At 49.7% G+C, this 27,075-nt stretch overlaps 1 protein-coding gene and 1 long non-coding RNA gene across 3 annotated transcripts in view; one reads left to right on the top strand and one right to left on the bottom strand.

Moving 5' to 3' along the window:
- Positions 1 to 10,402: 10,402 nt before the first annotated feature.
- On the top strand, positions 10,403 to 22,892 carry LOC119239407 (uncharacterized). Of its 2 annotated transcripts, none has more exons than XR_005123849.2 (3): positions 10,403 to 10,651; positions 11,051 to 11,168; positions 22,656 to 22,892. It is a non-coding gene; the product is annotated as an uncharacterized LOC119239407 (long non-coding RNA). The 2 variants fall into 2 exon arrangements; XR_005123848.1 differs by lacking the exon at positions 22,656 to 22,892 and adding an exon at positions 14,512 to 14,812.
- The window catches only part of BCL11B (BCL11 transcription factor B), an 84,448-nt gene continuing 76,347 nt past the window's right edge, over positions 18,975 to 27,075 (bottom strand). The window contains 2 exon segments of the mRNA XM_037503931.1: positions 18,975 to 19,928; positions 19,931 to 21,015. Of these exon segments, the coding sequence (XP_037359828.1) occupies positions 18,975 to 19,928; positions 19,931 to 21,015 (2,039 nt within the window).

Raw genomic sequence — 27,075 nt, 5'->3', positions numbered from 1 at the left:
ATGCGTGGTGTTTGCAATTTCTCCCTTTTATCTTTTTATTTTTGTGTATTGCTCAGGTTTTAAAATAATGGATGTGCATCATTCATTGAACCAATAATTATTCTTAGAAGTTCACACACGCTGGGCTTTTCAGTGCATGGGAGACAGTAAGTCAGGGAAGGCCGGCCACGAGGTGTGAGCTATCACTGTGAAATCAGACTCTGGCCCAGCCCTCGGGGCTGCCCTTGTCATTGAAAGGAAGCCCATGGCATCTAGAACATTCCCTCCCACACACACATGACCTAGGCCAGGCCCACTGGGAGAGCCCTATCTGCCTGAGGGAGGGAGGGGTTCTGTGACTCCCAAGGGAAGTCCCGGGATGACCTCAGTCCCCAGGCTAAGGTCAACACCACAAAGAAGAATGTGAAGTTACAGATGGCCACATGGGCAGAGCAGGCATTGATTAGTCATGCCTGCCTCATGGCAACAGGATGCTGGACATTTCATCAGTTTCCTGGTTCTCCAATTCAAGCCACTTAATCAAGACCTTTTTAGGTTAATTCCTTAAGATAATTAAAAGAACCTGGAAAGTTGCAGCGTGCCCTACTCCTCCCCAAGTCTCCATTTTTCCTGCTTTCTTGGGAACATCTGAAATTCAGTTGAGATATTCTTTTTGAAAAAAAATCAGTTTTAGTGAATTATAATTTATACACAGTAAAATTTATCAATTTTAAATGTACCTTAAATTCACCAATTTTAAGTTTGGTACCTTTTGACAGATGACTTCACCACCACTATATTTATGGTGAAACATTTCTATCACCCCAAAAGTTCCCTGATTCCCCTGTAGAGATCAGTCCCCAACCCCCACCCTCTGACCTCCCATTCATTGCCTGCTTTCCCTTGCAGAAACTGTTTTTTCCTAAAATTTTGCATAAAGGAAAACAACACAAATTGATCCTGTGGCTTCTTTCCTTTAGCACCTTCCGGTGATGTCTCAGCGGGCTGGTCCTGCTTTCTGTTCTGATGAGGTCTCATTGCCCCTTCATCAACTCAACTGCCCAGCAGTATCCCAGTGGTTTCCAGGTTTTTGGAGATTTTGTAAACCTAGGGGGAAGACTGCACTTTGATTTCTCTGAGTGAATGCCCGGGAATGCCACTGCCAGTTGGGACAGGCTCTCGGGAGTAAGAACTGCAGGGTGTTTCACAGCGTCCTGCGGTCTTGCCTCCCACCAGCAGCGGCAGAGCCTTCCAGCTGCCCTTCATCCTGGTCAGCACTCGTGTTATCACTTGTGTTTTAGAACATAACACTACATTACTTTAATACCAGCAATTGCAGCTAGCATGCCCTGGAATCTCATTGTGCTTTAATCTGCATTTCCCAACATCAGATGATGTGGGCATCTTTTCAGGTGCCTACTTAAAAGTCATGCATCTTCTTTGGCAGAACATTTGTTCAAATATTTCATCTATCTTTTTTTTCTCTTAATCAGGTTGCTTGTCTTTTTATTACCGAGTTGTAAGACTTCTTTTTATATCTGCCTATCATGCTTTATAAAATATGTGCTTACAAATATTATCTCCCAATCTGCGGCTTGCCTTTTCATTTCTTTAATGGGGGTCTTTTGAAGAGTAAATGTTTCAAATTTGAAATCCACTGACTGTCTTTTTTATTTGTGTATTTTGTGTTTTATGTTTTAATATTTGCCTAATCAAAACAAGGGCACGGAGATTTCGCCTATGTTTTCTTTAGAAGTTGAATAATTTTACTCTTCTTTTTGAACATTTCATGTTGATCCATTTTCAGTTCTTTTTTTTTTTTAAGGTGGGAATTGGGGGTGAGGTTCATTTTTTGGCATATGGATGTTGCCTTAGGATCATAACTCAAAAGACTAGTGAATGATTCTGTTTCTGGACTCTACATTTTACTCCAGTAATCTATAAATCTACCTTTATGCCAATACCAACAATCTTGATTATTATAACTTTACAGTAATTCTTGAAATTAAGTCATGCGAGTTCCTCAATTTTTATTTACATTTTTTGTCTATTCCAAGGACTTTAGTTATTTCTATATAAACTTTAGAAGCAGTTTGTCAATGTCTATTTTAGAAATCTTGCTAGGATTGCAGATGGGATTGCTTTGCATGTATACAGAAATATAGGGAGACTTAATAACGAGGCTTGTGACCCGTGAATACATTACCCCTCTTCCATTGCTTGAATCTTCTTTAATTTCTCTCATCAATGTTTTGCAGTGTTTAGTTTTTTTTGTTTTGTTTATCCCTTAAAATAACTTTTTGATAGGATTATGAATAGGATTGATTTTAGAAGTTAAAGGACAGCTATTCATTGATAATAATAGAAACGCAGTTGATTTTTACATAGTGACCTTAAATTTTACCTATCAACCTAATGTCCTGCAACTTGACTAAACTCATTTATCAGTTTTAGTAAGGTTTGTTTGTTTGTTTGTTTGTTTGTTTGAAAATTGTTTTCACAATTTCCTATGTAGAAGATAATGTCATATGGGAAGACAGCTTCACTTCTTCCTTTCCAACCATGCACTTTTTATGTCTCCTTCTTACCTTATGGCACTTTCCAGGACCTCACGGGTGATGGTGAATGACGGTGGTAAATGTAGACGTTATTGCTGTTTTCCTGGTCCAAGGGGAAACCATTCAGATTTTCACCATTAAATAGGATGTCAGCTATAAGCTTTTACAGGCTTAGAGAATTCTTTTCTATAATTAGTTTGCAAAGAGTTTTTAATGATTACTAGGTTTTAAATTTTGTCAAGTACATAACTTGTCTCCATGGCAGTGATCACATGTTTTCTTTTTCGTTTAAAACCATGAGATTGATATTGATATTTTAATTGATATTTTAAGTCTTAGAATACAACCCACTTGGTTATGATGTGTTATCATTTTATATATTACTAGATTCAGCTTACTAAAATTTTCTTAAGGGTTTTTATCCAAGAGGCATATTAGTCTGTATTCTTTTTTTGTTGTAAAAGCATTGCGTAGCTTGGGAATCATGCTAATTCCATAAAACAACTTGGATTACCCTCACCCCTTCCAAATACAGGTCAAATGGTATAAAATTAATAGTATTACATTTTAAATGAAAAATAAAATATACCTGTAAAGCCAGCTGAATGTGGATATTTTTGGGTTTGTTTTATTTTGTGGAAAGTGTTTAACTTTAATTACTTTAGCTGATAACTTTATCAAGTTATCTGGCCTGTTTCTTCTTGAATGAGCTTTGTATTTTGAGAGGCATGGCAATTCATGTACATTGTAAGATATATTGGTATACAGGTGTTCTTAGTATTATCTTAGTATTTTTAAATTCTGTAGGACATGTAATGATGGCTCCCTTTCATTATTTTTCCCTCTTCATTTCGTATTATTAAAATTTATATTGAGCCAAAATGGGCTTAAAACAAGTAAATTCCAAGTGATTATAATATAGGATCCACATACATCAAAACATGAAGCTGTACTCCTTCTCCGTCATTGACGTTGGCATTTTGTCTCTTCTCTTTTTTGATCTGTCTGGTTAGAGACTTACCAGTTTTACTGGTGTCTCATAGAACTTAACCTCAGCTTTATTCATTTTTGCTACAGTTTTTCTGGTTTCTATTTCAATGCTTTCTGCTGTAGTCTTTATTCTTTATTTCTGATTATTTTGCGTTTAGTTTGCTCTTTTTTTCTAGTTTCTTAATGTGAAAGATTAGAGGACTCATTTGAGAACTTCTTTTCTAATATCAACATTTAAGCACTGCTTAGCTTTATACCACAAATCTCAACATTTGTTTACATTTTCATTCAATTCAAAAATGTTCTTAATTTTCTGTGTGATTTTTTTCTTTCATGTATGAATCATTAAGAAGTGTGATGTTTACTTTCCAAATATTAGGGGGATTTTCCGGATCTTTCTTGTTAGCAACTTTTTGTTATTAACTTTTTATAAGTCTGGTCTTATTGTGGTCAGAATATATTGTGAGACTTTTAACCACTTAAATTTCTCAAGAATTTATACTTATAGCTATTTATTTTTATACTGTAGCATGTCTTTTGTCTTGGCAAATGGTCCTTATGCTGTCAAAAGAAATGTGTACTTAGCTTTTGTGGATTGAAGTGTTCGATAAGAGTCAGTTAGGTCAAGTGAGTGGACTGTGTTGGTTGATAGTTATGTCTTCTACATTCTTATTCATTTTCTGTTTATTTGTTCTATCACGTATCAACACAGGAACACAGAAATCTCCAACTGTAATTGTGGATTTGTCTATTTCTTTTATACTATTTTATCAGTTTTGCTACAATAGAGCTTAAAGTCCTGTTATTAGGTACAAACACATTCAGTATTATTACATCCTCTTCATGAATTACATTGCTTATAGGTATGATGCTGCAGCTTCTCATGGTGCCTTTGATAAGTGATTATCTACTCTTTTGTCTGAGACCCACTTATGTGGAGCAAATGGTCATTATTCTACCCATCCCCATTTTCCAAAGCAATTACTAAGGAAACAAACAAACAAAATTACACCTGAAAGCTGTTCTACCAATATATTTACCAATGTGGCATGAGAAACAATTGAAAAACCACACAGATTCAAGACATCATTGATGATGCACAACAAAGTGTTTCCCCCAAAGTAAGGAAATATCAACTCTTTGCCCACATACTTGATAAAGAGGAATTTTTGCCATATTGGCAGGGATTCATACTTCCTGATAGAATGATAAAAATAAAGTCATAAGTAAATTCTACTGATGACTAAACTTAATTTATGAGAACTATATTTGGTACCTTCTAACAAGTTAATGCTAAATAGACATAAGCCATACATGGCAACAAAAATAAATGGGATGTGCACATTCACAGGCAACTGGACTCGAAGGTGCATTTCTGAACAGTCTGTGAGTGTCCAGGGTTTCCTTAGGTTGCACCAAAGGACTGAGGCCCACACATTGAGAAACATGATTCCATATGAGGATTTTAAGAGGTTAGTGTGCCAGGAAACACTTTGCTTCCCCTGAGAGCTGAATATGATTCTTTCCACATTGATAACAATACTCATTTTACTCCTTTTCTCTTTGACAGCTGGGAAGCTCAGAGCCAAATTTGCAAGTTAAACTTTAGAACCCTGAGCCTTAAGTGCTTCCAGTCTCACTTCTTTACAAATCAGCATTTGCCCCAATCTTATTATTCATATTGTTTCAATTTATTAAACATATTTCTTACCGGCCTCCCCCCTGTTTTTTTTCTTTCTCATGTGTATGTGGAACACGGCACTGGCATGAATAAACAAATGCATGGCGTCTGTGGGTTGCTACAGATATTCCTGACCACAGCTTTGCACTGTTAGTACCTCCGGGCCTCTTCCAAGTGACTACAACTTAGGTCGCAAACTTACAAATCTGACTCTCTTCAGTTAGAGGAGAAACAAAGTCAGCTTCCTGCCAACCTCCCTGGTATAAGAATGCCCAGGGGTTTTGGATCCAGCCAGAGCCCCAGGGCATGAGGTGACGGAGGACTGAGCAGCCACCCTGACCACATCACCTCGCAGCAGCAGGGCGGCTGAGGGGTATTTTGTGCATGCTGCTAGAGCATTTACCAGGGGCTGAAGTCCCGAAACCTGACATTGTCATCCAGCTATGTTTTATTTATGGGGAGTGGTGGCACAGCCAGGGTGTGCTAACAAACAAAGATGATTGCTTCTGAGCCACTCTCTCATCCTGAGGTAATTAACACAAAGTAATGCACCAGTTGGGGGATTCAAAGAGTCCACAACCTTTCCATCGGAAAATGATCTGTAACACCCAGGCCAAAAGGATGGAATCGGGAGAAACAAGGACACATTTTATCTTTGGTTAAAGATGCATCATTAAAAGGCACTGGCATAAATTATACTTCCTTTTTAAAAAATCCATATAACATTAAGAAAACTATGGCATATAAAATGTCAGGGGCAGAGATGTGTGCCTTTGTAGCTGTTAGCAAAGTGGGCCGGGGCTCCTGGTGTAGTTCAAATGGCATAAATTAAAAATATTGACTGCAACCAAAATAGCATTTGCAAGCAGCTCGGTGTTGCAATGTGTTATACAGACCATTTGCTTTTAAAAAAATTAAAATATGAATCAAACTTGGATGACAAAGAAGTTCAACTTCTCGGGAAAAATCAAATACATCATCAAAAGGTCACAATTCGTAGACAAATTGCTGTTAAAATTTATTACTTGTTTGCAAAATGTGCTGTTGATCATTGGTAACTGCTAAATGCTTGGGTGCCCCGACAAAATATATAAATAAATAAAGCACTCTGCATTCATTAAGGGAAAAAAAAAAAAAAAAAAACATGAGAAAGTCCCAAGAATGCTACAACCTGGCTGGAGGAGTCTGGGGAAGGGCAGATGCCTGGCCAGGTGAAGCCGGTGAGGCAAGAGCCTGCAACTCAGCATCAAAAGAGAACTAAGCATCGGCAAAGCTGGCTCATTAAAGCTCCCTGAGAAGATCTGAGATGATCCATCATCTATAATGCACAAAAGTCACAACCTCTAAACATCAACCAGCAAGGTGCCTGGAGCCCAAGGGTTATGCCTGGAGAGACCGTGGAAGTGTCCAGCCATCCTGGGGGCCTGACACTGACCTTGGGGGCGAAGCTTTGGCCCTGCTAGTTTCAGGTGTTTTTCTCTACATGGCTCTGGATGCCATGGGACACCTCTGGCACCCGGCAGAGCACTAGACACTGAGTAGGACATTCTGGAAGGTTTTGGTGGTTGGCTCCCCAACCTTTTCCATCCTTCTCACATTGGACAGCAACCGTAGGTTGGAAAAGTGGGCTGTTGTGCTCCATTCCAACCCTAGGCCCTTCTGGCCAAGGAATTGATGCAAGAACAGCCACGTGGCCCATTTCAGGCCAGTGAGACATGACAGGAAGTTAGCTAGAGAGCCCCAGAAACCCAACAGCAGTCATCTGTCAGGACAAATCACACCAGCTGCTGTAACAAGCATTCACAAAACCAGCAATATCAGGCCATCAAGGCTTATTTCTTGACCTCTGGGGTTCAGGGGGAAAGGCTGGGTGGGCATGGAAGGTGGACTAGAAGGCGGCGAAACGGGACAGGTATGTTGAGCCCAGTTGTGAAAGATCTGAGTGCCATGCTGAAGCTTCAGCAGCTTCTTCTGATGCTAGGTTGATGTTAGGTTAGGGCCATGCCTTCACTTTCTGGCCCAAGAGAAAGGGTTAAGGATGACCTTCACCACTCCCAGGTCTCAGCAGGATCCCTGTGGGTGTCCCTCCTTGTCTCCATAGCAATGGCTCATGTGGAGGCACCAGCTGAGATACTCCATCATCACTACACAGCAGAATTCTCTGCGATGATGGGATGGGCTGTCTGAGTGGGCCAAAGCGAGGGTCACCAGCCACGTGTGGCTATTGAGCACTGGCAATGTGGTCAGTGAACTGAAGAAACAAGTTCTTAATTTTTTATTGATTTTTAGAAAAAGAACTTGAATCTAGGAAGTTTCTGGCAGCTCCTGTGTTGGAACACGCAGTTCTAGACATGTTCCAACAAGATGGAAGGGGCAGAATCCTTGAATTACTTCAGAGACAGCTGCCCACATTCACTCTGTGGGCCATGACATTAGCAAGAAATAAGCCTTGATGACCTGGTATCTCCAGGGTTTTGCGCCTGCTTGTTACAGCAGCTGGTGTGACTTATCCTGACAGATGCCTGCTGCTTACTAAGTGCCGACTACAGCCCACTGAGGAGCCGGCATCCCTATCTTACATAAGCATCTCCGCAGTAGAAGGAGGCAGGTGCTATTAGCACCCACACTTCCAGGTGAGGAAAGTGAGGCACGGAATGGTCACTCATAGAGAAAGAGACTGAATAGGATCCCAAGCCAGGTAGGTCTGGCCTTGAGGGACCCAGCAGGGCTGTTCTCTTAGGTGCCTGGGTGAAGGCAGGCAGCGGCTAGACTGGAGAAGCACCCCCACAGTTTCCAAATCCAGGGGCCTCAGAGAAGGCAGGCCCCAGGGCAAAAGGGGTACCAGCCTCCCTTGTGCATCCTCAAGGCAAGTCCTTGGTTCTCTCATTTTCTGGCAAGAAATTCTTTCCTACATGCTGGTCCTCTTGTGCGAATAAGGGAACAACTGGCCTGCAGGGTCCTCACGCCCCCCAGGTGAGTGTTGCCGCCACAGCACTGCAGGATACTTCCTCCTTCCCATCATGCTAGAAGCCACAGGAGACTGCAGGGTAGGTGCACCCACAGGCGAGAAAGCACCACACACCCTGGTGGGGAAAGCCCAGGACAGGGCGCAGGATGTAACCTAAAGGGCTTGGATAGGAAGGGATGCATGTTCCTGAAGCGGGGTGAGAGTAGGGGGTGGGAGGCAAGCTGTCTGCAGCATCCCCTCCAGGTGAGGGGTGCTTAGTGGCAGATGAGGGGGACTGGGGACAATAGACATCACAAACCTCAACTCCTTGAAGCCTTTCCTCCTGTGTCACCCATCAATTCCCCCAGCCATGTTTGGGGGACAGTTCTCCGCCCAGACTGGCAGAGGAGGACACAGACTCAGAGGGCGGAGGCCTGTCCAGGGTGAGGCTGCAGGAGGGGTGTGGAGGGGAACTAGGAGGCAGAGCTGACATGCACAGACTGGAGGGAGGTGTGGGGCGGCCAGGGGGAGACAGACCCTGGGAAGGAGCTGTCATTAGACTCCCACTTGGCTTCTTGCACGTGGTCCAGAAACCCCCTGCATCAGAGTCTCCTAGGGGTTGAATTTCAAATGCATATTCCAGGTCCTGCCCCAGCCCTACCGCCTCCCCAGGGGCAATGCACTTAGGGTCCAGAGCTGGGGAGGGAGGAGCCCCAGAGAGGCTGAGCCATGCAGGAGCCTGAGGACAGACACAGAAATTGACCAGAGCACAAGTCAGAGACACACGCGGCAGGGGACACTCAGGGACAGAGACAGCACGAGACAGTGGAGCGAGTGAGACGAGACAGGGAGCAGGCAAGAGAGACTGGGAAACAGGGAGCACAATGACAGGAGCCGTGCCCATCTGCCAGGTCTCCCTCCCCCTCCCCGAAAGAGGGCAGGCCAGGCCAGATCAGCACCCCACCTCCGGAGCTGGGCCCCTCCCCACATGCCAGCCACCCCCTGCCCAGCTGCCAGGCGCTCAGGGCTGTGCCAAGTGGGTGTCTCCGTGACTGCGCCAGGCAAGGCTCCCCGGAGGCGCACACATGGCGGGGGGCGGATGGAGCGAGCCTTCGCTCAAGCCCAAGGCAGCAGCGGGCTGGAGGCAGGCTCGGGGCTGCGGGGGGTGGAGGAGGCAGGAAGGGAGGCTGGCACCGCGTGGGTGGGGTCGGGGACGAACCCGAGACCGATGGGGAAGCGAATGGAATAGTGCTGGGCACCTGCCCTGCCCTGGGTGCTCTGTCTGTGCCTCCCAACAGCTCCACGATGTTGATTCTTACAGGTGAAGAAACTGAGGTGGACGGAGACAGGCGCCGGACGTGTGACGAGTAAAAGGCAGAGCAGAGATTCCTACTCAGCCTCAAGTGTGTCCAATTCCAAATTCCACCTCTAAATTACCAAGGCGTCCAAGTTCACAAGTTCATTAGAGGACAAAGAACACTACCCGTTATTTTTTAAACCAGGCAATTTAGCAAGCCAGAGCCATCATTCTGCAGCCACAACCCAGAGGGGTCTCACACGGGGGCAGAGGTGACTGCAGGAGGGCAGAGGAGTCGGGCAGAGGTGCTGGATGTTTCATGGAGTGGAAGGGGTTATCGCCTCACTTAATTCTCTACACTATCTCTAAGAGCATTGAGAAAGTTACCAAAAGATCACATATATAAGAAGGTTGTCCAAATAAAAACAGTGTAGAAGGAGAATTAAAAAAAAATCTTGAGCTACTACAGCTGCTGTGATTGAGCATTAAATTTAACACTGAGCTTCCTGGCAGTTGTGGCAAAAAGTGGAATGCAGCAAGTTACATGATTCAAATAAAGATGAAAAATACTTATCAAGAGAGACATTTATTTCCCAAAGCTAAGTCCAAAAAATTATAGGTAAGGCTTTCAGAGGAAAAAAGTCACCAACAGCTGCCTATCTTGTTACACACACACACACAACCACTCGTGGGACACAGATTTACACGTCGTCTCTCAGCCAACTGAAGTCCCACATAAGCAGCACGAACATGTTCTAAAGGGTGATTTTCATAACCAGAATTCATCCGACTGACCCGGGGCGAGCCCATAAGAAGAGCTCATAATCTGAAATCACAGCTTCTTGAATCCTGAGAATCCTCGGGAAACAGATGCAAAAGAACTTGGAATCATGGGAGGAGCTGAGCAAGATATAAAACCGCTGGGTTCCGCTTTGTGATGCTGAGCCTGGGATAATGTAGAACTTGACAGTCAGAAAGAAGTAGATGGTTTCTTTACTGATGAATGTGGCCTCACTGGTGGGAACCTGAGCCAGGTCCTCTTTATGGAAGGGGATGGATTTTATATCCAGGTAGAGTTGCTCAGAATTTTCCAGGTGGCTTGTTCGCTGGAACCGAGGCAGATACAGATCTTCTAGGTCTTATGATGCAGCTACATCCTAATAAATCCATAGTAAGCTGAAAATACAAGTCAAACCATCGTAAGTAGGGGACCCTCTGCATCCACACACTGTTGGCCCCTCGCACCTTGTAGAGTGTCGGTTGTTTACCGCCATGATTGTGGGACTGGCTGAGAGCAGGGTTCATTCTGAGGCCCATCTCTGAGCTTGTGGGTAGCCGGGTCCACATGCGGCCTCTCCAAGTGCCCAGAGAGAGCAGGAGCCCAGCTCACAATACATAATAGACCTTTTAATGCCATACCCTGAAATGTGCTTGTTTTAAAACGAAACATTCGTCATAAATGTTACTCCAATGTCATTTCAATATAATTCTGATTATATTGTTTTTGTGAGCTTATAAAGACACATAGGAATCAAAAAAAGCGCTGGGAGGAAGTGCGTGAAAAGGATGACCATGGCTGATTCTGGATTGCATTTTAGCAGGACGCTTCCAGCTGCATGTGGAGGGCACCGTCATGCACCGGCGGTAAAGCTGGCATTGGAGAAGGAGAGATGGTGGCTTGAACTCAATCAAAAGAGGTGGAGGTGGTGAGCAGAGGTAAGTTTCAAGATGTGTTCTGGAAATAGAGAAGAGCTCATAGGACATGCTGCTGGGCTGGGTGTGTCTGTTGCTGAGAGAGAGGCATCGAGGCGAGCAGTGAGCAACAGGGTGGCCCTCTACTGACTGAGGGGAAGGCTGGGGGCGATTGAGGGAGGTGAGGTAGGCGGAACGGGGCTCACGACCTCTCTCCTGATGCTTCTCATCTCTAGAGATGCTTCTAGTTAAGCCCGGATAATGCCTGTCTAATGAGGTTGCCATGAAGTTCAGAAATAAGTAACTGCAACTCAGCAGCAAGACGTGGTGGGTCAGTCCAGGCTCTTGGATGATGCTTGTGTAATATTCTGCTTCTCAGATGTCCCAACATGCATTGAATCCTATGTTGTTAGGCACTGCTTGATTTTCACTTTCTGCTATTGCAAATACAACTACAGGGAACATCTTTGGAATCCTTGACTGAATGATAGCTTCTTTAGGATGGTTTTCTAGAAGAGAAATTATTTCAGCAATTGATCCAAAAAGGAGATGGTTTCGATTGTGAGTAAGGCTAACTTATGGAATGTGGAAGCATTGTGTGTCATCTGGGGGGGATTCCATTCAGAGCCTATATGTGCCTTGGACCACCATTAGGTCAAATGTGAGTACCTGTCAAGCAGGTGTTGAGTATTTCCAGTTGCAAAGGAGATGGAAGGAAAGAAGAAGGGAGGGAGTGGTAAATGGATGGATGGATAATGGATGGCTGGCTGGCAGGATGGCTGGGTAGATGGAGGATGGATGGATGGATGGGTGGATGGATGGATGGATGGATGGATGGATGGATGGATGGGTAGATGGATGGATGATGGGTGATTGATGGGTGGATGGATGATGGATGGGTAGATGGATGCACACATGAATGGATGAATGAATAAGTGAAAGCATGGATGTGTCATTTTCATGTTTCAGAGAGAAGTCCTATGTTAGGTGGGTTATATTAGATAACTTTTAAGGATCCCCGCCATCTTTAAGATTCTGCTTCTCCAGGGCTTCACTATGCTTTTCCAATATCCTTGCATTTTCCCATGTCATGCCCTGTGCAAGACATGCCTTTTCTTCCCCATCTGTTCTTATCTTCCCAGTAAGGACCTTTCTTTCAAGGAGCAGCACCCTAATCTTCCCTCACCCCAACTGACTAGCTGCTCCCTCTTCAGGGCTCACCCCTCCTATAGTTTCCTGTCCTAGTGCATTTTTCTCATTGAGAAAGGAACTCCCTGAGGGCAAAGACCAGGCCGGAGAACTCCTTTGCTTTGGGAATTAAATGGACCTGTGAGCTCAATCTGTTTTGGTTTCTTTAGAGCTTCCTGGATGGGTTATAATCAGAATCCTTGAAAATTATTGTGAGGGATTTATGCAGAACTGGCAAATTAGTGACTAAATCTTCATCTACACAGAAGAAAGTCAGAATCTTTACTCCTGGCCCCGCGGTGGTCTCTGAGCATGACTTTCTCAGAGGCGGAGGGAAGAATAGGCTGCAAGCGTGAATGGGGTGCCTCCCCGGATGTTGGCACACTTGGCCCTGGCGATCTGGGGACTGAGTCTAGGGTTTAGTCCCCAACACTAAGATGAGTCTCCCCAAATGAGCACATCCTGTGTATTCTAATCATAAAGCAACAGCATTTGGGGTTTGCTCTTTGTGCAGCTTTCTGGACAGGAAAGAAACACAAAGGCTCAGACGCCTGCTCTTTTAAGCCCGCTGAGACTTGGGGCGCGAGGCCCCAGGAGAAGAGAACTCCCCTCTAGGAGTCTTTTTCCTTAAGGTTTTAGAAGGCAGGGGAGGCCTAGCTGGTTCCCATCTACAGGTCAAATCCCACTTCCTTCACTCCAGCGATTCCACATGGTCCTGGGGCAATGGTGACTGTTGGGGTATGAAGAGGACCTGGTGGGACCGGCCTCCCTAGCCGCTGCCCTCCTCTCTGTGGGAAGACACCACAAAGCACCTGGGCTGGCATGCTTGGTGTTTCATGCTTTGCAGTCTCCTTGAGAAGGTTCTGGTGCTGCCTCACGTGGTGGCCTTCATAGGGACTTGAGTGGAATGTCCTCTGTGCCTTTAAACTCAGGCAACGGAGGCAGCGTGGTCAGGAGCCCATAGGTCCTGCACACCTTGTCATGGGAGCTGGCCGCTGACTCATCGCATCGACAATGCCAAGGGGCCTTTGTGTCTAAGCAGCTGAAGCCCAACAGAACACGGTCACTTCTCCACCTTGTCAGTCACAGGCCCAGCACCAGGGAAAGCCAAGTGAAGGGCCACTTCCTTCTGAGGGGCCTGCTGCGCATTCGAGGTCGCCTCCAAGAAACCCCCTCAAATCTGTTAACATCTAGGCCAGGATGTTATTAAAACCCACTGGTGGTCTGAGAGGTGACTTGTCCAGCGACCTCGAGGATGGGAAGTCTGGGGGACCTGACCAAGGGCATGGAGCCTCTTAGGGCCTGGGGGCAGAGTCTTCCTGACCCGTTCCCAACACCTCAGCTCACCCCACGGTGCTCACTCCGTATTCCGGAAGTGTGGGCCAAATGACACTAGACTCGAGTCTCCTGGTTCCCAGCCAAGCGCTCTTCCTGCTAAACCCCACTCTCACTCGGGGCCGGCTGTGAGGCTCTCCTGACCACTTTCACGGCACGACTGGGCTGGCCCCACCCGCAGAGATGTCCACAGGCGAGGCCAGGGGTGGAGCCTGGGCATCGAAATGACCCGAACTGGGGTTCCCGGAAACACTTCTCCCCGGGGGGGGTAAAGAGAACTGGGGCCTCTCCTGCCGTTACCGCCTCTCCTCCCAGGGCTCGGCATCACGGTTTGGGTCGGAAAATGGAGAAAGACCTTCCATTCCCCCCCCCCCCGGGAAGTCAGCCGTCCGCCCCCACCCTTCAAAGACACAGAAAAGGACAAGGTGTGGAGATCAAGTTAAATGTCCAATTTATTTTTATAACTTGAAACCAGAACAAAGTTGGTTTTGAACAAGCGTACACATGAAATGGCAGACACATGCTGAACTCAACATCGCGACATGAAGGGAAAAAAGAGGCCCCGAATCTTGAGTAAAAGGAACAATAAATATTTTTACTAAGCCATATTGAAATGACCTCCTGTCATCTCAACATTTTATCCATAATAAAAAAAACGTGCCCGTTTCTTAAACAGAGCACAAATACCAAGCAATAATAAATAGTTTCAAACTTGTAGTAAAAGACAAAACCTCCAAGTAAACAACAAAAGCTCATACAATAAGTAATAGAAAAGGTAATAAAAATATTTCGCCTTGCCAGTACAAATGCGAACAACTGAATTCAATGTAACTTGGCTTTGCAGGGCTGAGAGACAGAGAGCACCAAGATGACGGAATCGCCTTTGTGCAAAACCCTCGCCTGACCGTCACTGAGGACCGGGATGAAAGGCTGATTGATGTCCTGACTTTTCACATTTTGCGTAGAGGCCTGCTCCCCGCGACAGACCCCCTCTGAGGGCGAGGGGCAGGTTCCAATTTGGGGCAACTCTTGAATCAAGTTGTGGCAGTGTTGGAACCGGCCGGGGGGTCGGCGGGGTGGCCCGGCCGCCGGGCCTCTCTCGCTGGGTCATCTGCTTCGGGGTTGGCTTATGAAACATGAAAGAGAAGCAAAAAGGCTCTTCCCTGTGTGGAGAGACCAATCTTTGTGCTTGAGGATGGCTTAGTCCTGGCCTTCGGTGACTGTGAGCTGGTGAGCGCTAGCTATAGCTTTGTGGCCCGGGATGCACTTGGACCTCCAGAGGCCCTCGGGGCAGGGGCAGCCCCGGGGTCTTCGGGTCAAGCGGGTTAAGAAACCGAAATCTCAGCGGTATGGCCCACGCCTCCCCCTTTCTTTTTAACTTCGCAAAGGTAAATGGCAAGGGGGGGAAGAGGCGCCCAACAGAAAACCTCCCGAAGAAGGATTTCTGCATTTGGTAGAGAACTGCCCCCAAAGGATGCTTGGTTACACTTCCATAACCTGAAATCATGGTTTCGTATATTTCCTGAAATAAAAAATGGCTTCCTGATATAGGTACATTTTTTAATGTATTATTCCCTCATCCAAAAAACCACCACTTTATCATCTTAAAGCTACTTGGCTTTACAAAAAAAAAAAAAAAAAGAAAGAAAGAAAAGAAGGGGTAGAGGGACAGGGACAGAAAGGAGAAAGGAAAGAAATGAAATCAAAATGAGAGGAACAGAAGGGAACCCACAGAGGCTGGAGGATGGAGGGGAAACGCAGAGAAAGGAGAGAAAGGCACGGAATTCATCCCAGGCCCTAGGCGTCCGGAAACTGACGGCTTGTAGGTTTCGGAGAGAAAAGCAGCAAAGCAGGGAAGAAAGACACCAGGCCCACGAGCCCCGAGGAACACAGATCCTGGCTGGGCTGCGCCCCTTCTTGGCAGCCCCGCAGCAGCCGGGGTGCCTGGGCCTCGCTGTCAGGCCGGGCCCGGCAGGATGCCGCGGCCTGGGGACACTCACAGAACTAAGGCCAGCTCTGGCTGCGCTTCTGGCTGCTTCTACGGGGCCGGGAGAGGTGGGGGCCGCCACGGTGGCCACCGCAGAGGCGGGAGCTGCCCTCCGGGCCTCTCTCCTCTACCCCTGACACCTTACAGACGGCCTCTTGGAGAAAGGGCGGACTGTGAAATGTTACGACATCTTTACAAAAACTGATTTTTCCCACTCAACACGAATAAAGAATTTCCCATCCTGTCTGCTGTGGCCACACCAGGGAGCCTTGATGCAAGGTCCGGGGCATCCAGTGAAGCCCTGGGCCCACAGTCCTTCGTAGAGGCCAATTCGGACAAAAATATATACAACTAAGATGATTTGTGAGCCGAAGCATTTAACTACTTTTGTTTCTTTTTCCTCAAAGGTTGTCAAACAAGCCTTTTCCTCCTGTACAATAGGACTTAACATACAAATTTTTTTTTTTTGCAATATTTTTATCCTGCCAAATTAAAAAAATATATTATGGCAGCCTGTTTGTTTTTGTTTTTTTTTTCTTTTTATTTCCAAATTCACTAACAAAAAGGTACATTAAATCCCTTTAAAAGGACAAGCTTACAGTTAAAAAATTACAAGCTCCAGTAAAAATACAGCAAGTGCCTACATCATATGAACCAACCAATATATCCATTCCAGAGGGAGGTGGGAAGAGAAAAATAAGTACAGGTCAGAAATGTGATTTTTTTTTTTTTTCTGCAAAGCAATAACAATATTAAGCACTTTTTTTCTACATACTTTTTTCTACATGGTGTAGCAATCCCCTTTGAATCCCCAAATACAAGTTTCTATACATTTTTTTTGAAATAAAAATTCAACACCCAAGGCAGAAAAAAATTTACTAAAACTCCGACTTTACAGTTACTGTGACAAGAACAAATTTATAGACCCACCATTTAAATTTTACTGCAACATTTTCAAGGAAAAGAAAAGGGTTTTTTTTTTTTTTCTTGTTTTGTAAAATGCCCAGGCATTCTCGATTATTACAAATACTGGTCCACTTTTACAGTAATCAAGAAATTTTAATATATATAATATATACTAAAACCCCGTCACCAAAAGAAAACAATATACACGCAGCCGCTGTGGCATTTCTTTATAACCTATTAAGCAAACTTTGAAAAAAAAAAAAAATGATCGCTCCAACACACATACACACATTTTTTTTTTTTACCCTTGTATGTATCTGTATGTATCCAATACTGTAAACGTATTTTTAAGACAGAGTGCACTAAATTTAACTTTAGAAAAAAATGAGCTGTTTGTTCCTGAATTGTTTTTTGTTTTGTGTTTCATTCAACGATATCAACTCGCAACTTGTGTCACTTGAGTTTTAATTCAGCAGTGAATCACCTCCATTCCATATCTAAGCAGTATTCGCTCCCCCCAAGGAAAAGGGTCTGAGGGCAACTCAGCTAATGGATGTCCACGGTTGTGCTGGATTTATTTCTTCATTTGATTGGGTCTTATGGCATTTTCATGTCCTCTATCTTCAACCAGGATTTTTAAAAATTTATTTAAAGTAAATGTGGCTTTGTTTGTTTCTAAAGAATGTATTTTTCTTGTTTTACTTTTTTAAAAAGTCTTTTCATTTCAAGAAAAAAAAGGTTTTGCATTTGTCTCAAGAGACTCAAATAGGAAGATCAGTTTTCAAGGCACTCGCATCAAATTGAATGGCAGTAGAAAAACTGTCCAATAAATTATTATTTTATTCTTTATAGTGCCAGTATTGTGCACGCCTCGCTTAGCAACACCGACACTCAATCCCAGGTCCCTTCCAGTTTAACCCACCTCTGGGCCAAAGAGAAGAATAGGCGGCAATTTCTTGTTTAGAAGCCATTTAATTTAAATGCAAACAAAAGCTTTAAAGTGCAGGCCAACAGAATTCAAAGGTCTAATCTTAAGAGTCCAATATTTAGTACCTTCCAACCTAACGGGACAGAAAAAAAGTGGGAAGTAGCGCTGGGCACCTTCAGGTGGGACTCTCCCCTGCTTTAGGAAAAACAAGCTGCTTGTTCCCGAATTGTTTTTTTTTTTTTTCTTTCTTTCTTTTTTTTTTTTTAATCCAACGCTATCAACTGGCAGGAAAATGGGACAGAAATTTGCAAGTTCCCCCACCCCGTTCCCTGCACGCACAATGTCATCAGTGTGCAGTGAGTGAGAACACTGCACTGCCCTCCACTCCCCCTCAGGGCACCTGCTCCTTGAGAAATGACCAGTTATCACTGGTGGCCACAGACGTGGCGTCCCTTGGCGGGCCAGGAGAAGACTGAAAAGCCACCCCTGGTTTTTCCTCCTTTCTGAGTCCCTGCCTGCCACCACCACCACCTGCTCGCAAGTGCCCTCAGCCCATTCTGACTACAGCCAACGACGGGAGGCCCCAGGGCTGCCCCAGGCCAGGGAGCCAGCGGCGGCGGGTCTTGGACCAGGAGGGACTGCCTGGGCCTTGCCCGGTGGGCCCTCAAAAACTCGGGTTTCCCTGGCAGTGCTGAGTTTCTGGGGTGCCTCTCCCCCACCACGAAGTTTTCCCTCGTCTAATGTAAAGGTGGAAATCCACAGAAAGGCCTCTGTTCCTCAGGAAGTCATCAGAGCTACATCTCCATTTCAATTCTGAAACAAAGTGCTACAACTTTAAAGATTGTTATCCGCTGTACACCCCCCCCCAAAAAAAAAAAAAAAAAAAACAAAAACAAAAAAAAACCCGCATGCCACTTTTTATTTCAGGACCAAAAAAAAAAAAGGACTATAAAAGAACTTTAAAGTCATTTAAGTGTTGGCTTCTTCACAAGAAATTACACATGCTTAGCTTAAAATTTCAAAAAAGCAGCGCCCGCCCCCCCAAATTATAATTTAAAAGCTAGGCTGCCTCTCTGCATTGTTTCCCAGCCATCGCTCAGGCTGCTACTGGGTTTAAAAAAAAAAAAAAAAAATGAAGAAGGGATGGATACCCAACAAAATCTTTGAAAGGAATCTCAACAGAAAGAAGAAGAAGAAGAAGAAGTACCTGCACATGCCCCAAAAAATGACAAAATCCAATAAATACAGAAATTATTGCACAGTTAAAAGGCTCCACAATTTCGACTGCCTCGATCAACCCTCGGGTCTCCCTAGGACTTCGCAGACTCGGGCCGGGCGGGAGGCCGCTGCCGCCGCCGGGGGTGCCGGGGAGGGCGCCCGGGGGGGTGCCCGGGGGCGCCCGGGGCTGGGGGGGCGCGGGGGGCGGGGCGCGTCCTCGGGGCCGGCCGCGGTGCCGCTGTCCAGGGGGGCCGCTCGGGGCGCGCGCTTAGCTGCGGTCGGCCTGCTCGATTTTGACGTCGTTAGTCAGCAAGTGCTCCCCGTGCCACTTCTTCATGTGTTTCTCCAGGGTGCTGTAGACGCTGAAGGGCATCTGGCAGATGTCGCAGCGGTACACCTCCTTGCCGATCTGCCCGTGCGTCTTCATGTGGCGCGTGAGCTTGCTGCTCTGCGCACACGCGTAGTTGCACAGCTCGCACTTGTAAGGCCGCTCGCCGGTGTGGCTCCGCCGGTGCACCGTCAGGTTGCTGCAGTTCTTGAACACCTTGCCGCAGTACTCGCACGTGTCGCTGCGCCGGCCCTCCTTGGAGCTCGGCCGGCCGGGCCCGGGGCCGCCCAGGTGCGGCGTGCTGCCCCCGCTGGCCGTGCCGCTGCGCCCCGACAGCCCGCCGTCGAGCAGGTCCCCGGGCGGCGTGGAGAAGCGCAGGCTGCCGTTCTCGGACGAGTGCTCCGACGACGTGGCGAAGGGCGACTGGCGCGCGTCCGTGAAGCCCAGGAACGGGTCCTTCATGAAGTGGCGCGACGCGGCGTAGCCCACGAGCCACTGCGAGTACACGTTCTCCGACGGGATGAGCGCGGCGGGCGGCAGCTCCAGGTCCTTCTCCACCTTGATGCGCTTGGCCGCGCTGTTGAGCCCGGGGCTGGGCAGCGGCGCGGGCTTGCGCGGGAACAGCCCCGGGAAGGGCTCGGCGCCCGGCGCGAAGCCCCCGCCGCGCCCGTTGACCGCGCCCCCGGGGCCCGCGTCCCCGCAGCCGCCCGCGTCCTCGTCGTCGGGCTCGCCGGCGGCCGCGCGCTTGAGGAAGGCGCCGCGCTTCTGCTTGTCGGCCAGCAGCTCGCCGTAGGGCGGCAGCGCGCCCAGCCCCGCGCTCTCCATGACCTTGCCGAGCACCAGCGCCTTCTCGTCGGCCAGCGCCTTGGCCGCGCCGCCCGCGCCCGGCCCGCCCGCGCCCCGGGCACCCCGCCGCCGTTCTCGCGGCTGCGGCTGAGCTCCGAGTCCATGCTGAAGCTCGACTCGGGCCGGCTCTCGTTCTCCAGCAGCAGCTCCTCCTCGTCCTCCTCCTCGTCCTCGTCCTCCTCGTCGGGCTCGGGGCCCAGCGACGGGTCGCTCTCGTGGTGCCGGAACTCGCCGTCGCCCGCCTTGAGGCCCTCGCCCGCCAGCTCGCTGGTGCCCGGCTCGGGGGAGCTGGCGGCCGAGAGCCCGTCGTCGGAGCGGCCGGCCAGCGAGCCCGCCTTGTGCATGTGCGTCTTCATGTGGCGCTTGAGCTTGCTCGCCTGCGAGCACGCGTGGTCGCACAGCTGGCACTTGTAGGGCTTCTCGCCCGTGTGGCTGCGCCGGTGCACGATCAGGTTGCTCTGGAACTTGAAGGTCTTGCCGCAGAACTCGCACGACTTGCTCTTGGCGGGCGGCTGGGGCGGCGGCGTCCCGCCCGGGGGCATGGGCGGCAGCGGGGGCGTGCTCAGGAACGGGGACTTGGGGCTGGGCTGGAAGGGGTTCAGGAGCCGGTGCATAGGGTTGCCGCGGCCCGGCGACACCGGCGGCGGCGTGGAGCTGTTGCCCGCCAGCTCGCGGAGCCGCCGCGAGAAGTCCATGGCGGGGGAGTCGATGGCCATGGGGTTCAGGCGCATGACTCGGTCGAAGGCACTGGGGTGCTGGGCGACGAGCCCCATCTCCTCGGCACTGAGGCGGTGCGGGTCCAGGTGGTGGCGCGGCGGCGGGCTGAAGAGGGGCGGCGTGCCCGGCAGGCGGCCCTCCCCGAAGCCCGGGTGGTCCCGCAGGATGGGGCCCGTCATGCGCAGCAGGTTGAAGGGGTTGCTGTCGCCCAGGAAATTCATGAGCGGCGACTGGGCCACGGCCTCGGGCCCCAGCGGCGGCGGGATGGTGAGCCGCGGCGTGAGCGAGCTGCTGGCCGGGCCGGGCTCCAGGTAGATGCGGAATCCGTGCGTGTTCTGCGCGTGCTGCAGCAGGAACCACGCGCTGTTGAAGGGCTGCTTGCATGTTGTGCAAATGTAGCTGGAAGGCTCATCTTTACCTGGGGAGACACACGGACAGAAAGGCAGACAGAGCGTGAGAGGCGGGCACTGGGCACTCCCGCTGCGCCCCGACCCCGACGCGCTTCCAAGGATCCCGGCTCCGAGGCGCGGCGGGTGCGCCCCTGGGGGGCTGGCCGAGGGCTGGGTGTCCACCTGGCTGGGCGCTGAGGAAGCAGCGCTGGGCCCGGTGGGCCTGCCAAGCCCGGGTCAGCCCCTGGGCCTCAGCAAGGCACTGCTATTGCGCAGGCCTTTGGGGTTCCAATAAGGAAAATGAGTTCTTACTCCCCTTGTCTTGGCAACCAGCGAGATGGAGTCTGCGAGAGGGAAGGAGCCCAACGCAGGAATTATATGAAGGTGCTCGCCGACCGCACACCTTGCAGCCATCCCAGCTGAAACCGTCTAGCCAGGGCCGTGAGCCAAGGCCCTAGAGCATTTAGACCCGGATAATTCTGTGGTTGGGTGGCAGCTACGTGGAGCTCTGTGGGATGGTGAGCCTAGCACATCCCTGCGGCTTCTACCCGCTAGAGCGCCTCCCTCAGTTAAGAGGATCAAAAATGTCTCCAAACATTGCTATATGCCCCTGGGGGGACAAAAAAAACTCCCCCTCCCCAAGAGTCACTGATAAGCCATTCATATGCAATCCAGGCCTCCCTGGCGGCACAAGGGGTTAAGTCTCAGCGCTAACAAGCTATCAGCAGCCACTTCAGCAGGAGTTCCATCCCCAGCCAGGGAGCCACCCGCATGGTGCAGCAGACCTCTCCTGACTCACCCACTGCTCCCCTCAGCAGTGTATTTCAGTGGATCCACCTGTTCTGCTTCCCACCCTATCGCTGGTGAATCCTCTCACCTCCCTGCACCTCTGACCTATACCCCAGCTCATGTATGCAAAAATAAAATAAATCTTTTAAAAAATATATGCAATCCAAGAAGTTTTCAAAATCAGAAGTCAACTGACTGTCCTGCAGTCAGTTCATACCTCTGCACCCTTTGGGATTTCAACTTTAGGAAATTCTAGGGTTTCAGACACCAGCATCCATGCACCAGCTCAAGTTTAAACACGTGGGTAGGAACAAAAGGAATTCCACAGGTGTGGCAGCGGCCCCGGGCTCCCCAGTCCTTACACAGGGTCCTAGTCAAGCTGTGGAATCTACCCCCTTCCCCCACAGAAGGGGGACACCCGCATCTGGGAAGGCCCCCACCAGAATGCTAACTGAATGAAAAAACCTGGTCCTAGCTGACGGGGGAGTCAGCCTGACTGGTGGTGAGTGTTGATTCGTGACAAACTGCCTCTGGGGACATCAGGAGCAAAACAGCGTGGACACAGGCAGCCCAGTGCCAAATGTCACGGTCTTTGTCCCATCCCGGAGCAGTCCCAAAATGGAGGCTGCCGGTTTCATCCAGAACCTGCCTGGTGGCTACCCTCCCAGCTGGGGTGAAGCCCCCCACTTTCTCAGTTGGAGCATCTCCTTCACCTTTCTCTAAACTGGACGCCATTTAAACCAGACAGGAGCGGGCAGACCCCGCCATCATGCCTACCCACACGCCCGTTCACCAGGGGATGCCAAAGGCACAGAAACTCATCCAGACCTGGCACAAGACATCACAATCACAGTCCTCAAAATCCCCTCTCTCGTTTCAGATTTTCCTGGTTCTGGAAGATTTTAACTCCCATAAAGGATGGCCATTGCTAATGCTCAGATGAAGCCCAACTTGCCAATGAACAACCGTACCCCGGGACCGGTAGGCGCGGGTGGAGAAGCCAGGCCTCATGGCCGCAGCTCTCCTGGGAGCGCGGACTCCGGCGATTCTGTTCAAAGTTTGTGTTTTACCCACGGATTATGCTCCTGAAGGGCTGGACCCTGAACAGTAAAAACCAAATGACTCAGTGACCCAGTGTCCTGGCTTGGTGCCCCCAGAGTGGCAGGGTGGAGGCTCCCCAGACCTCCACCACCAGACCACAGGAACCCAGACACCAGGCCCACGTCCCATGGGGGCTGTTCATCCTCCCCTCTGACATCATGCCTGCGTGTCTGGGGTGAAGAGACTAGTGGTAGAGGGACAGAAAGAGAAAAGAACTCTGAAGCTCAGCCCCTTGCTTTTCAAAACAGCTCAAGGTGAACTTCTGGGGCAATTTTCTTTCTCCAGGGTGCCTGGGTAATCGGCTGCTCCCAGGAGGGCTGGGCAGTCCAGACCCCACCCTGGGGTCCCTAGGGAGAATTTTCCCCACCTGGAAAACAGCAGGGAAGCCCGGGCCTCCAGTGTCCCACTGGGGGAGCTCTGAAGCATACAGACACCCCAGGCTTCTCCTCCCACACCCCCAGCTAGGACAGAAAGAGCCAGCTTCCAAGGAGCCACCTTCACCTGTCCTTGCTTATTAGCTGATGCACACAGAGCAGACCCTGGAGCTCAGACAGTCTCACGGGAGAGCTGGCCAGCAGCCACAGCGCTCCCCTCACGTTCTTTTCTTAAGCAGACATAATAAGTCAGTCACAAGAAGATACATAAAAGGCCCTCTCTGACACAGGAGCTAATAAACAAATGCAGCCCCACATCCCACCGGGTCATAGAACTTCAGATTAAAGAACACTTCTGTGCCCTGCACCTCAGTTTCAGACACCCCAAATTGTGGTTTTTTTGGGGTCCCTGTCTGATTCCTCTAAGTCGGACACTCCCTTCCCCCATTTCTTTTTTCATCATCTTTATTTCCTTGGCTATCTCCAGAGCTCTTCCAGGATCTTGTTCTCTCATGGTCACACATTTTCTAGAAAGTTCTATGGCTGTCCAGGAAGGTGGGATCAGAACAGAGTGCAGAACCCCAAGCAGGCCTGATGGTCGGCTGCTCCACACCCAAAATGGCTGATGGAAGGATTTGGTAAAAAATCACAATGGCAGCTGCTGGGGAACGTGTAGCAACTTGTTCTAAAAAGCTAGAAGCTTCCACTTCTTGTTTTTTTTTTAAAAAAAAAAAGGGAGTGGGGGAGACACTTCTGAAACTCTAGCCTGGAGCCACCAGGGAGGAAGCTGCTGTGTGTATTGGCCGTCAGGTGGGGTGGGGTCTGCGTGTCCACCGGCCAGTGTCAGGGCTGCTGGCCATGTGGGGTAGCCCACTCCCCCCATACCCCCAGACTGCTCTGGATGCCAGACTTCCCTCCAGATGGCAAGTCTGGCTGCAGGCTAGGGCCTTCCCGGCGTCTGACAGCTTCCGAGGTTTGTAAGCCTCTCAGCCCTCCAAGGCCCTCCCCAGACAAATATCTTTCCACTCTCCCCAACTTTTTAATAAAATGTTCATTTCCATATCGCCACTTGGTGGTTATCTCTTGCCCAGAGTAGCCTTGAGCACTGGGCCTGCTCGCTTTTAAGAACAGAACAATGTCAGAAAGTCTTTGACTCAGAACAGTTTTCTATTTGAAACTTGCTAAAAATTCTTTGCTCACCACACATGCAGTCACAGGGGACCAGCTGTCAATGCGGCCGGAGACCCTGGGCGGGAGGCGCCTCCTGACTCCCGCCTCCGCAGGGTCACCTACCCAGGTGAGCTGGAGGCTGCAGGAGGCGGCGGGTCTGCCAGCCACCCAGCCAGCAGCCACCTCCCACCAGCGACTCACCCAGTGGCATCAGCCAGGCCTCCAGACCTAGAACGCCAGCTGCGGCTCGGTCTCTGGCTCTGCTTGGCAACTCAGCCCCAGGACCCCATCTCTGCCTGTTGCTTCTTCCTCCCCAGATATTTCTAGAATCAGTTGGCAGAAACCCCCTCTGGGTCTTCTCTGCCCTCCTGGCCCTAAAGGGGGTCCCTGATGGTCTTCTCAAATTTGAAACCCTCCCTGCGACTGCCCAGGTCGGGGTGCCCAGCTGGCGAGCAGCGCAGGGGCTTCCTCTGCCGTGACCGGCGGGTGATGTCAGCCAAGTCACGCCCTTCGAAGCCTCCACCTCCTCATCCATGGAATGACTCTGAAAGGGGCTGGGGGCCTGACTGGACCCCGTATAAATGGCGTATCATGTCAGCGGCCTTGCGTTTTGTATGTTTCATTTATCGTCCATCCCCGACACCCCAGGGACGTCTTCCTGTGTGTGACTCTGCAGGAAGAATTTTAATGCAGCCTGCCTGGTGCAGGGTGGGGCAGAAACTTGCTGACGTTGAGGGCACGTCACTCTTTACTGTGGCATTGGGCAAAGAACCCACAACTGGACTCCTGCAGGGAAATGCTATTTCCCCTCTGCTCTGAGGTCTTGTTTTGAATGAGCATTGAAGTAACTGTTCCTCCCTTTTACGCCGGTACTCGAACACCAATGAAGGCTGCGAATGTTCAGTAAAAAGCCACGCTTTGGACTGGTCGTTCCCAATGAACAGGCCCTTAAAGCACAGCACCTGCTTACCGGGGCTGCCCCCGAGGCCGGGTCCTAGCAGGTGGGCGGGCAGCCCTGCCTGTGGGAGGAGGGATGCAGAGTCATCGGCCTCCTGACTCAGGCAGGGCTGGGGTCCTCCTGCAGCGGCCATCCTCCTCCAAAGCCAGAGGTGGAAACCAGAAAACTGGGGCTTGGCTTTAGTGGTGCGCTGCCGTGCCCTGCAGCCGGCCTGGCAATTTCACCTGCATTCGCTCATCTCCTTGTTCCTGGGCCGCATCTCTGCCGGCACAAGACGAAACTGAAGCAGCAGAGTAGCAGATTCCCCGGCCCGAGAGAGGCAGGCGTGACCCTCCCATCAGCCCCCGCCCCCAGGTGGGTCCCAGCCCTGGCACACAGCACCCCTGAGGGCTGCATCCGCCCTTTGCATCTGCCCAGGCCTGTTTCACAAGGAAAACAGTCCAAAGCTCTCCTGTTGCTCGGGTGTCCTCCAGGGAAGGATGCTGGCTGTCTGCCCTTTGATGGACCCCATCGGGGCCTCCCAGCCACGCCCCGGAGGGGAGGTCTCACAGTGAGTGAGCCGGCTGGGGCAACACGCCACTCAGGATGGTGACAGTCATGAGATGTCACCTGCCAAATCCAGAGACAGGAGCAGGAGGCCGAGGTCCCCTGTCACGGATCTGCCCCTCTCTGGACGCCAGGATGGCGTCACTGCCCAGTCACCCCATCACCCTCCAGAACCTCTGCCCACGATGCTGTCCTCACAGTTCCAAAATGACAATAATTATTGTCACTACCATCCCCTAGGTGTGGAGGCCCCTATTCATTTAAAAACTAAATTTTAGCTTAAAAACTAAAAACTCCCTTTTTGTGATCCCAGAAAGGGAATGTCTATTGGCCACCTCAAGGGACTTGTTCATTTTGAGCTCTGTCGTCTGTGACGTCCCCAACCAGCCTGGCTGTTCTGAACACGTGCTGTCAAATCTCAGCCTCTCCAAGCGGGGAGAGGGAGCAAAGGGAACAGGATCAACAGCAGTGACAATAAACCGTGATTCCACTCTTCCCCAGCAGGCCTGTCCTGTTAAAAGCCTGATCAGCAGAGAAAAGTGGTCAGAGCTGGGGCCCCAGGGGCATGTGCTGGGGGCAGGGCATGTGTGCATGCCCGGGTATCTTACTGTGGTTCCAGCTGCATGCCAAGTAAATGTGGGATTTGCTGCTTTGGCTAGCATTTCAGGAACTTAGTGAAACCATGCTGATTATCTCAAGGAAAAGTACAGATGCCCTTTGGGGGTGCTGGTGTGGTGGGATGATGTGGCACCATGCCCGACCTGTACCTGTCACCTTGGTGACAAAGTGCTGAGTCAGCGTGCCAGGCAGGTCCCAAGTCCCTTCACCAGAGCCTGTGCAGACATTACCAATCCATCCCCACACTGTCCTCCAGGTCTCGGAATCCTCCTCAACCCAGCACTCCAGACAGCAGCGGCCAGATGCAGTGTGCCTCTGCCTCTGTGCTGGGACCCCAGCTCATGGGCCGAGGAAATGGGAGAGTAGGTGACACAGCCCAGAGATGGAGGCAGCAGAGTGCTGGGAGCAGGGGCTGTGCCCACCCTGGTTCTCTGGGAAACAATCCAGAGCTGAGTGTCTTTATGCAGTAAGTCCTCTGCTGCTGGGGACACAGCCTGTGACTTGGGGAGACACAACACTGACCCACTCGACCC

This window comes from Talpa occidentalis, unplaced genomic scaffold, assembly GCF_014898055.3.
Source record: "Talpa occidentalis isolate TD23 unplaced genomic scaffold, MPIMG_talOcc4v2.1 talOcc4.11, whole genome shotgun sequence".
Taxonomy (NCBI): domain Eukaryota; kingdom Metazoa; phylum Chordata; class Mammalia; order Eulipotyphla; family Talpidae; genus Talpa; species Talpa occidentalis.
Note: the sequence above shows the minus strand (reverse complement) of the source record. Positions and strands in the feature narration are given on the sequence as shown.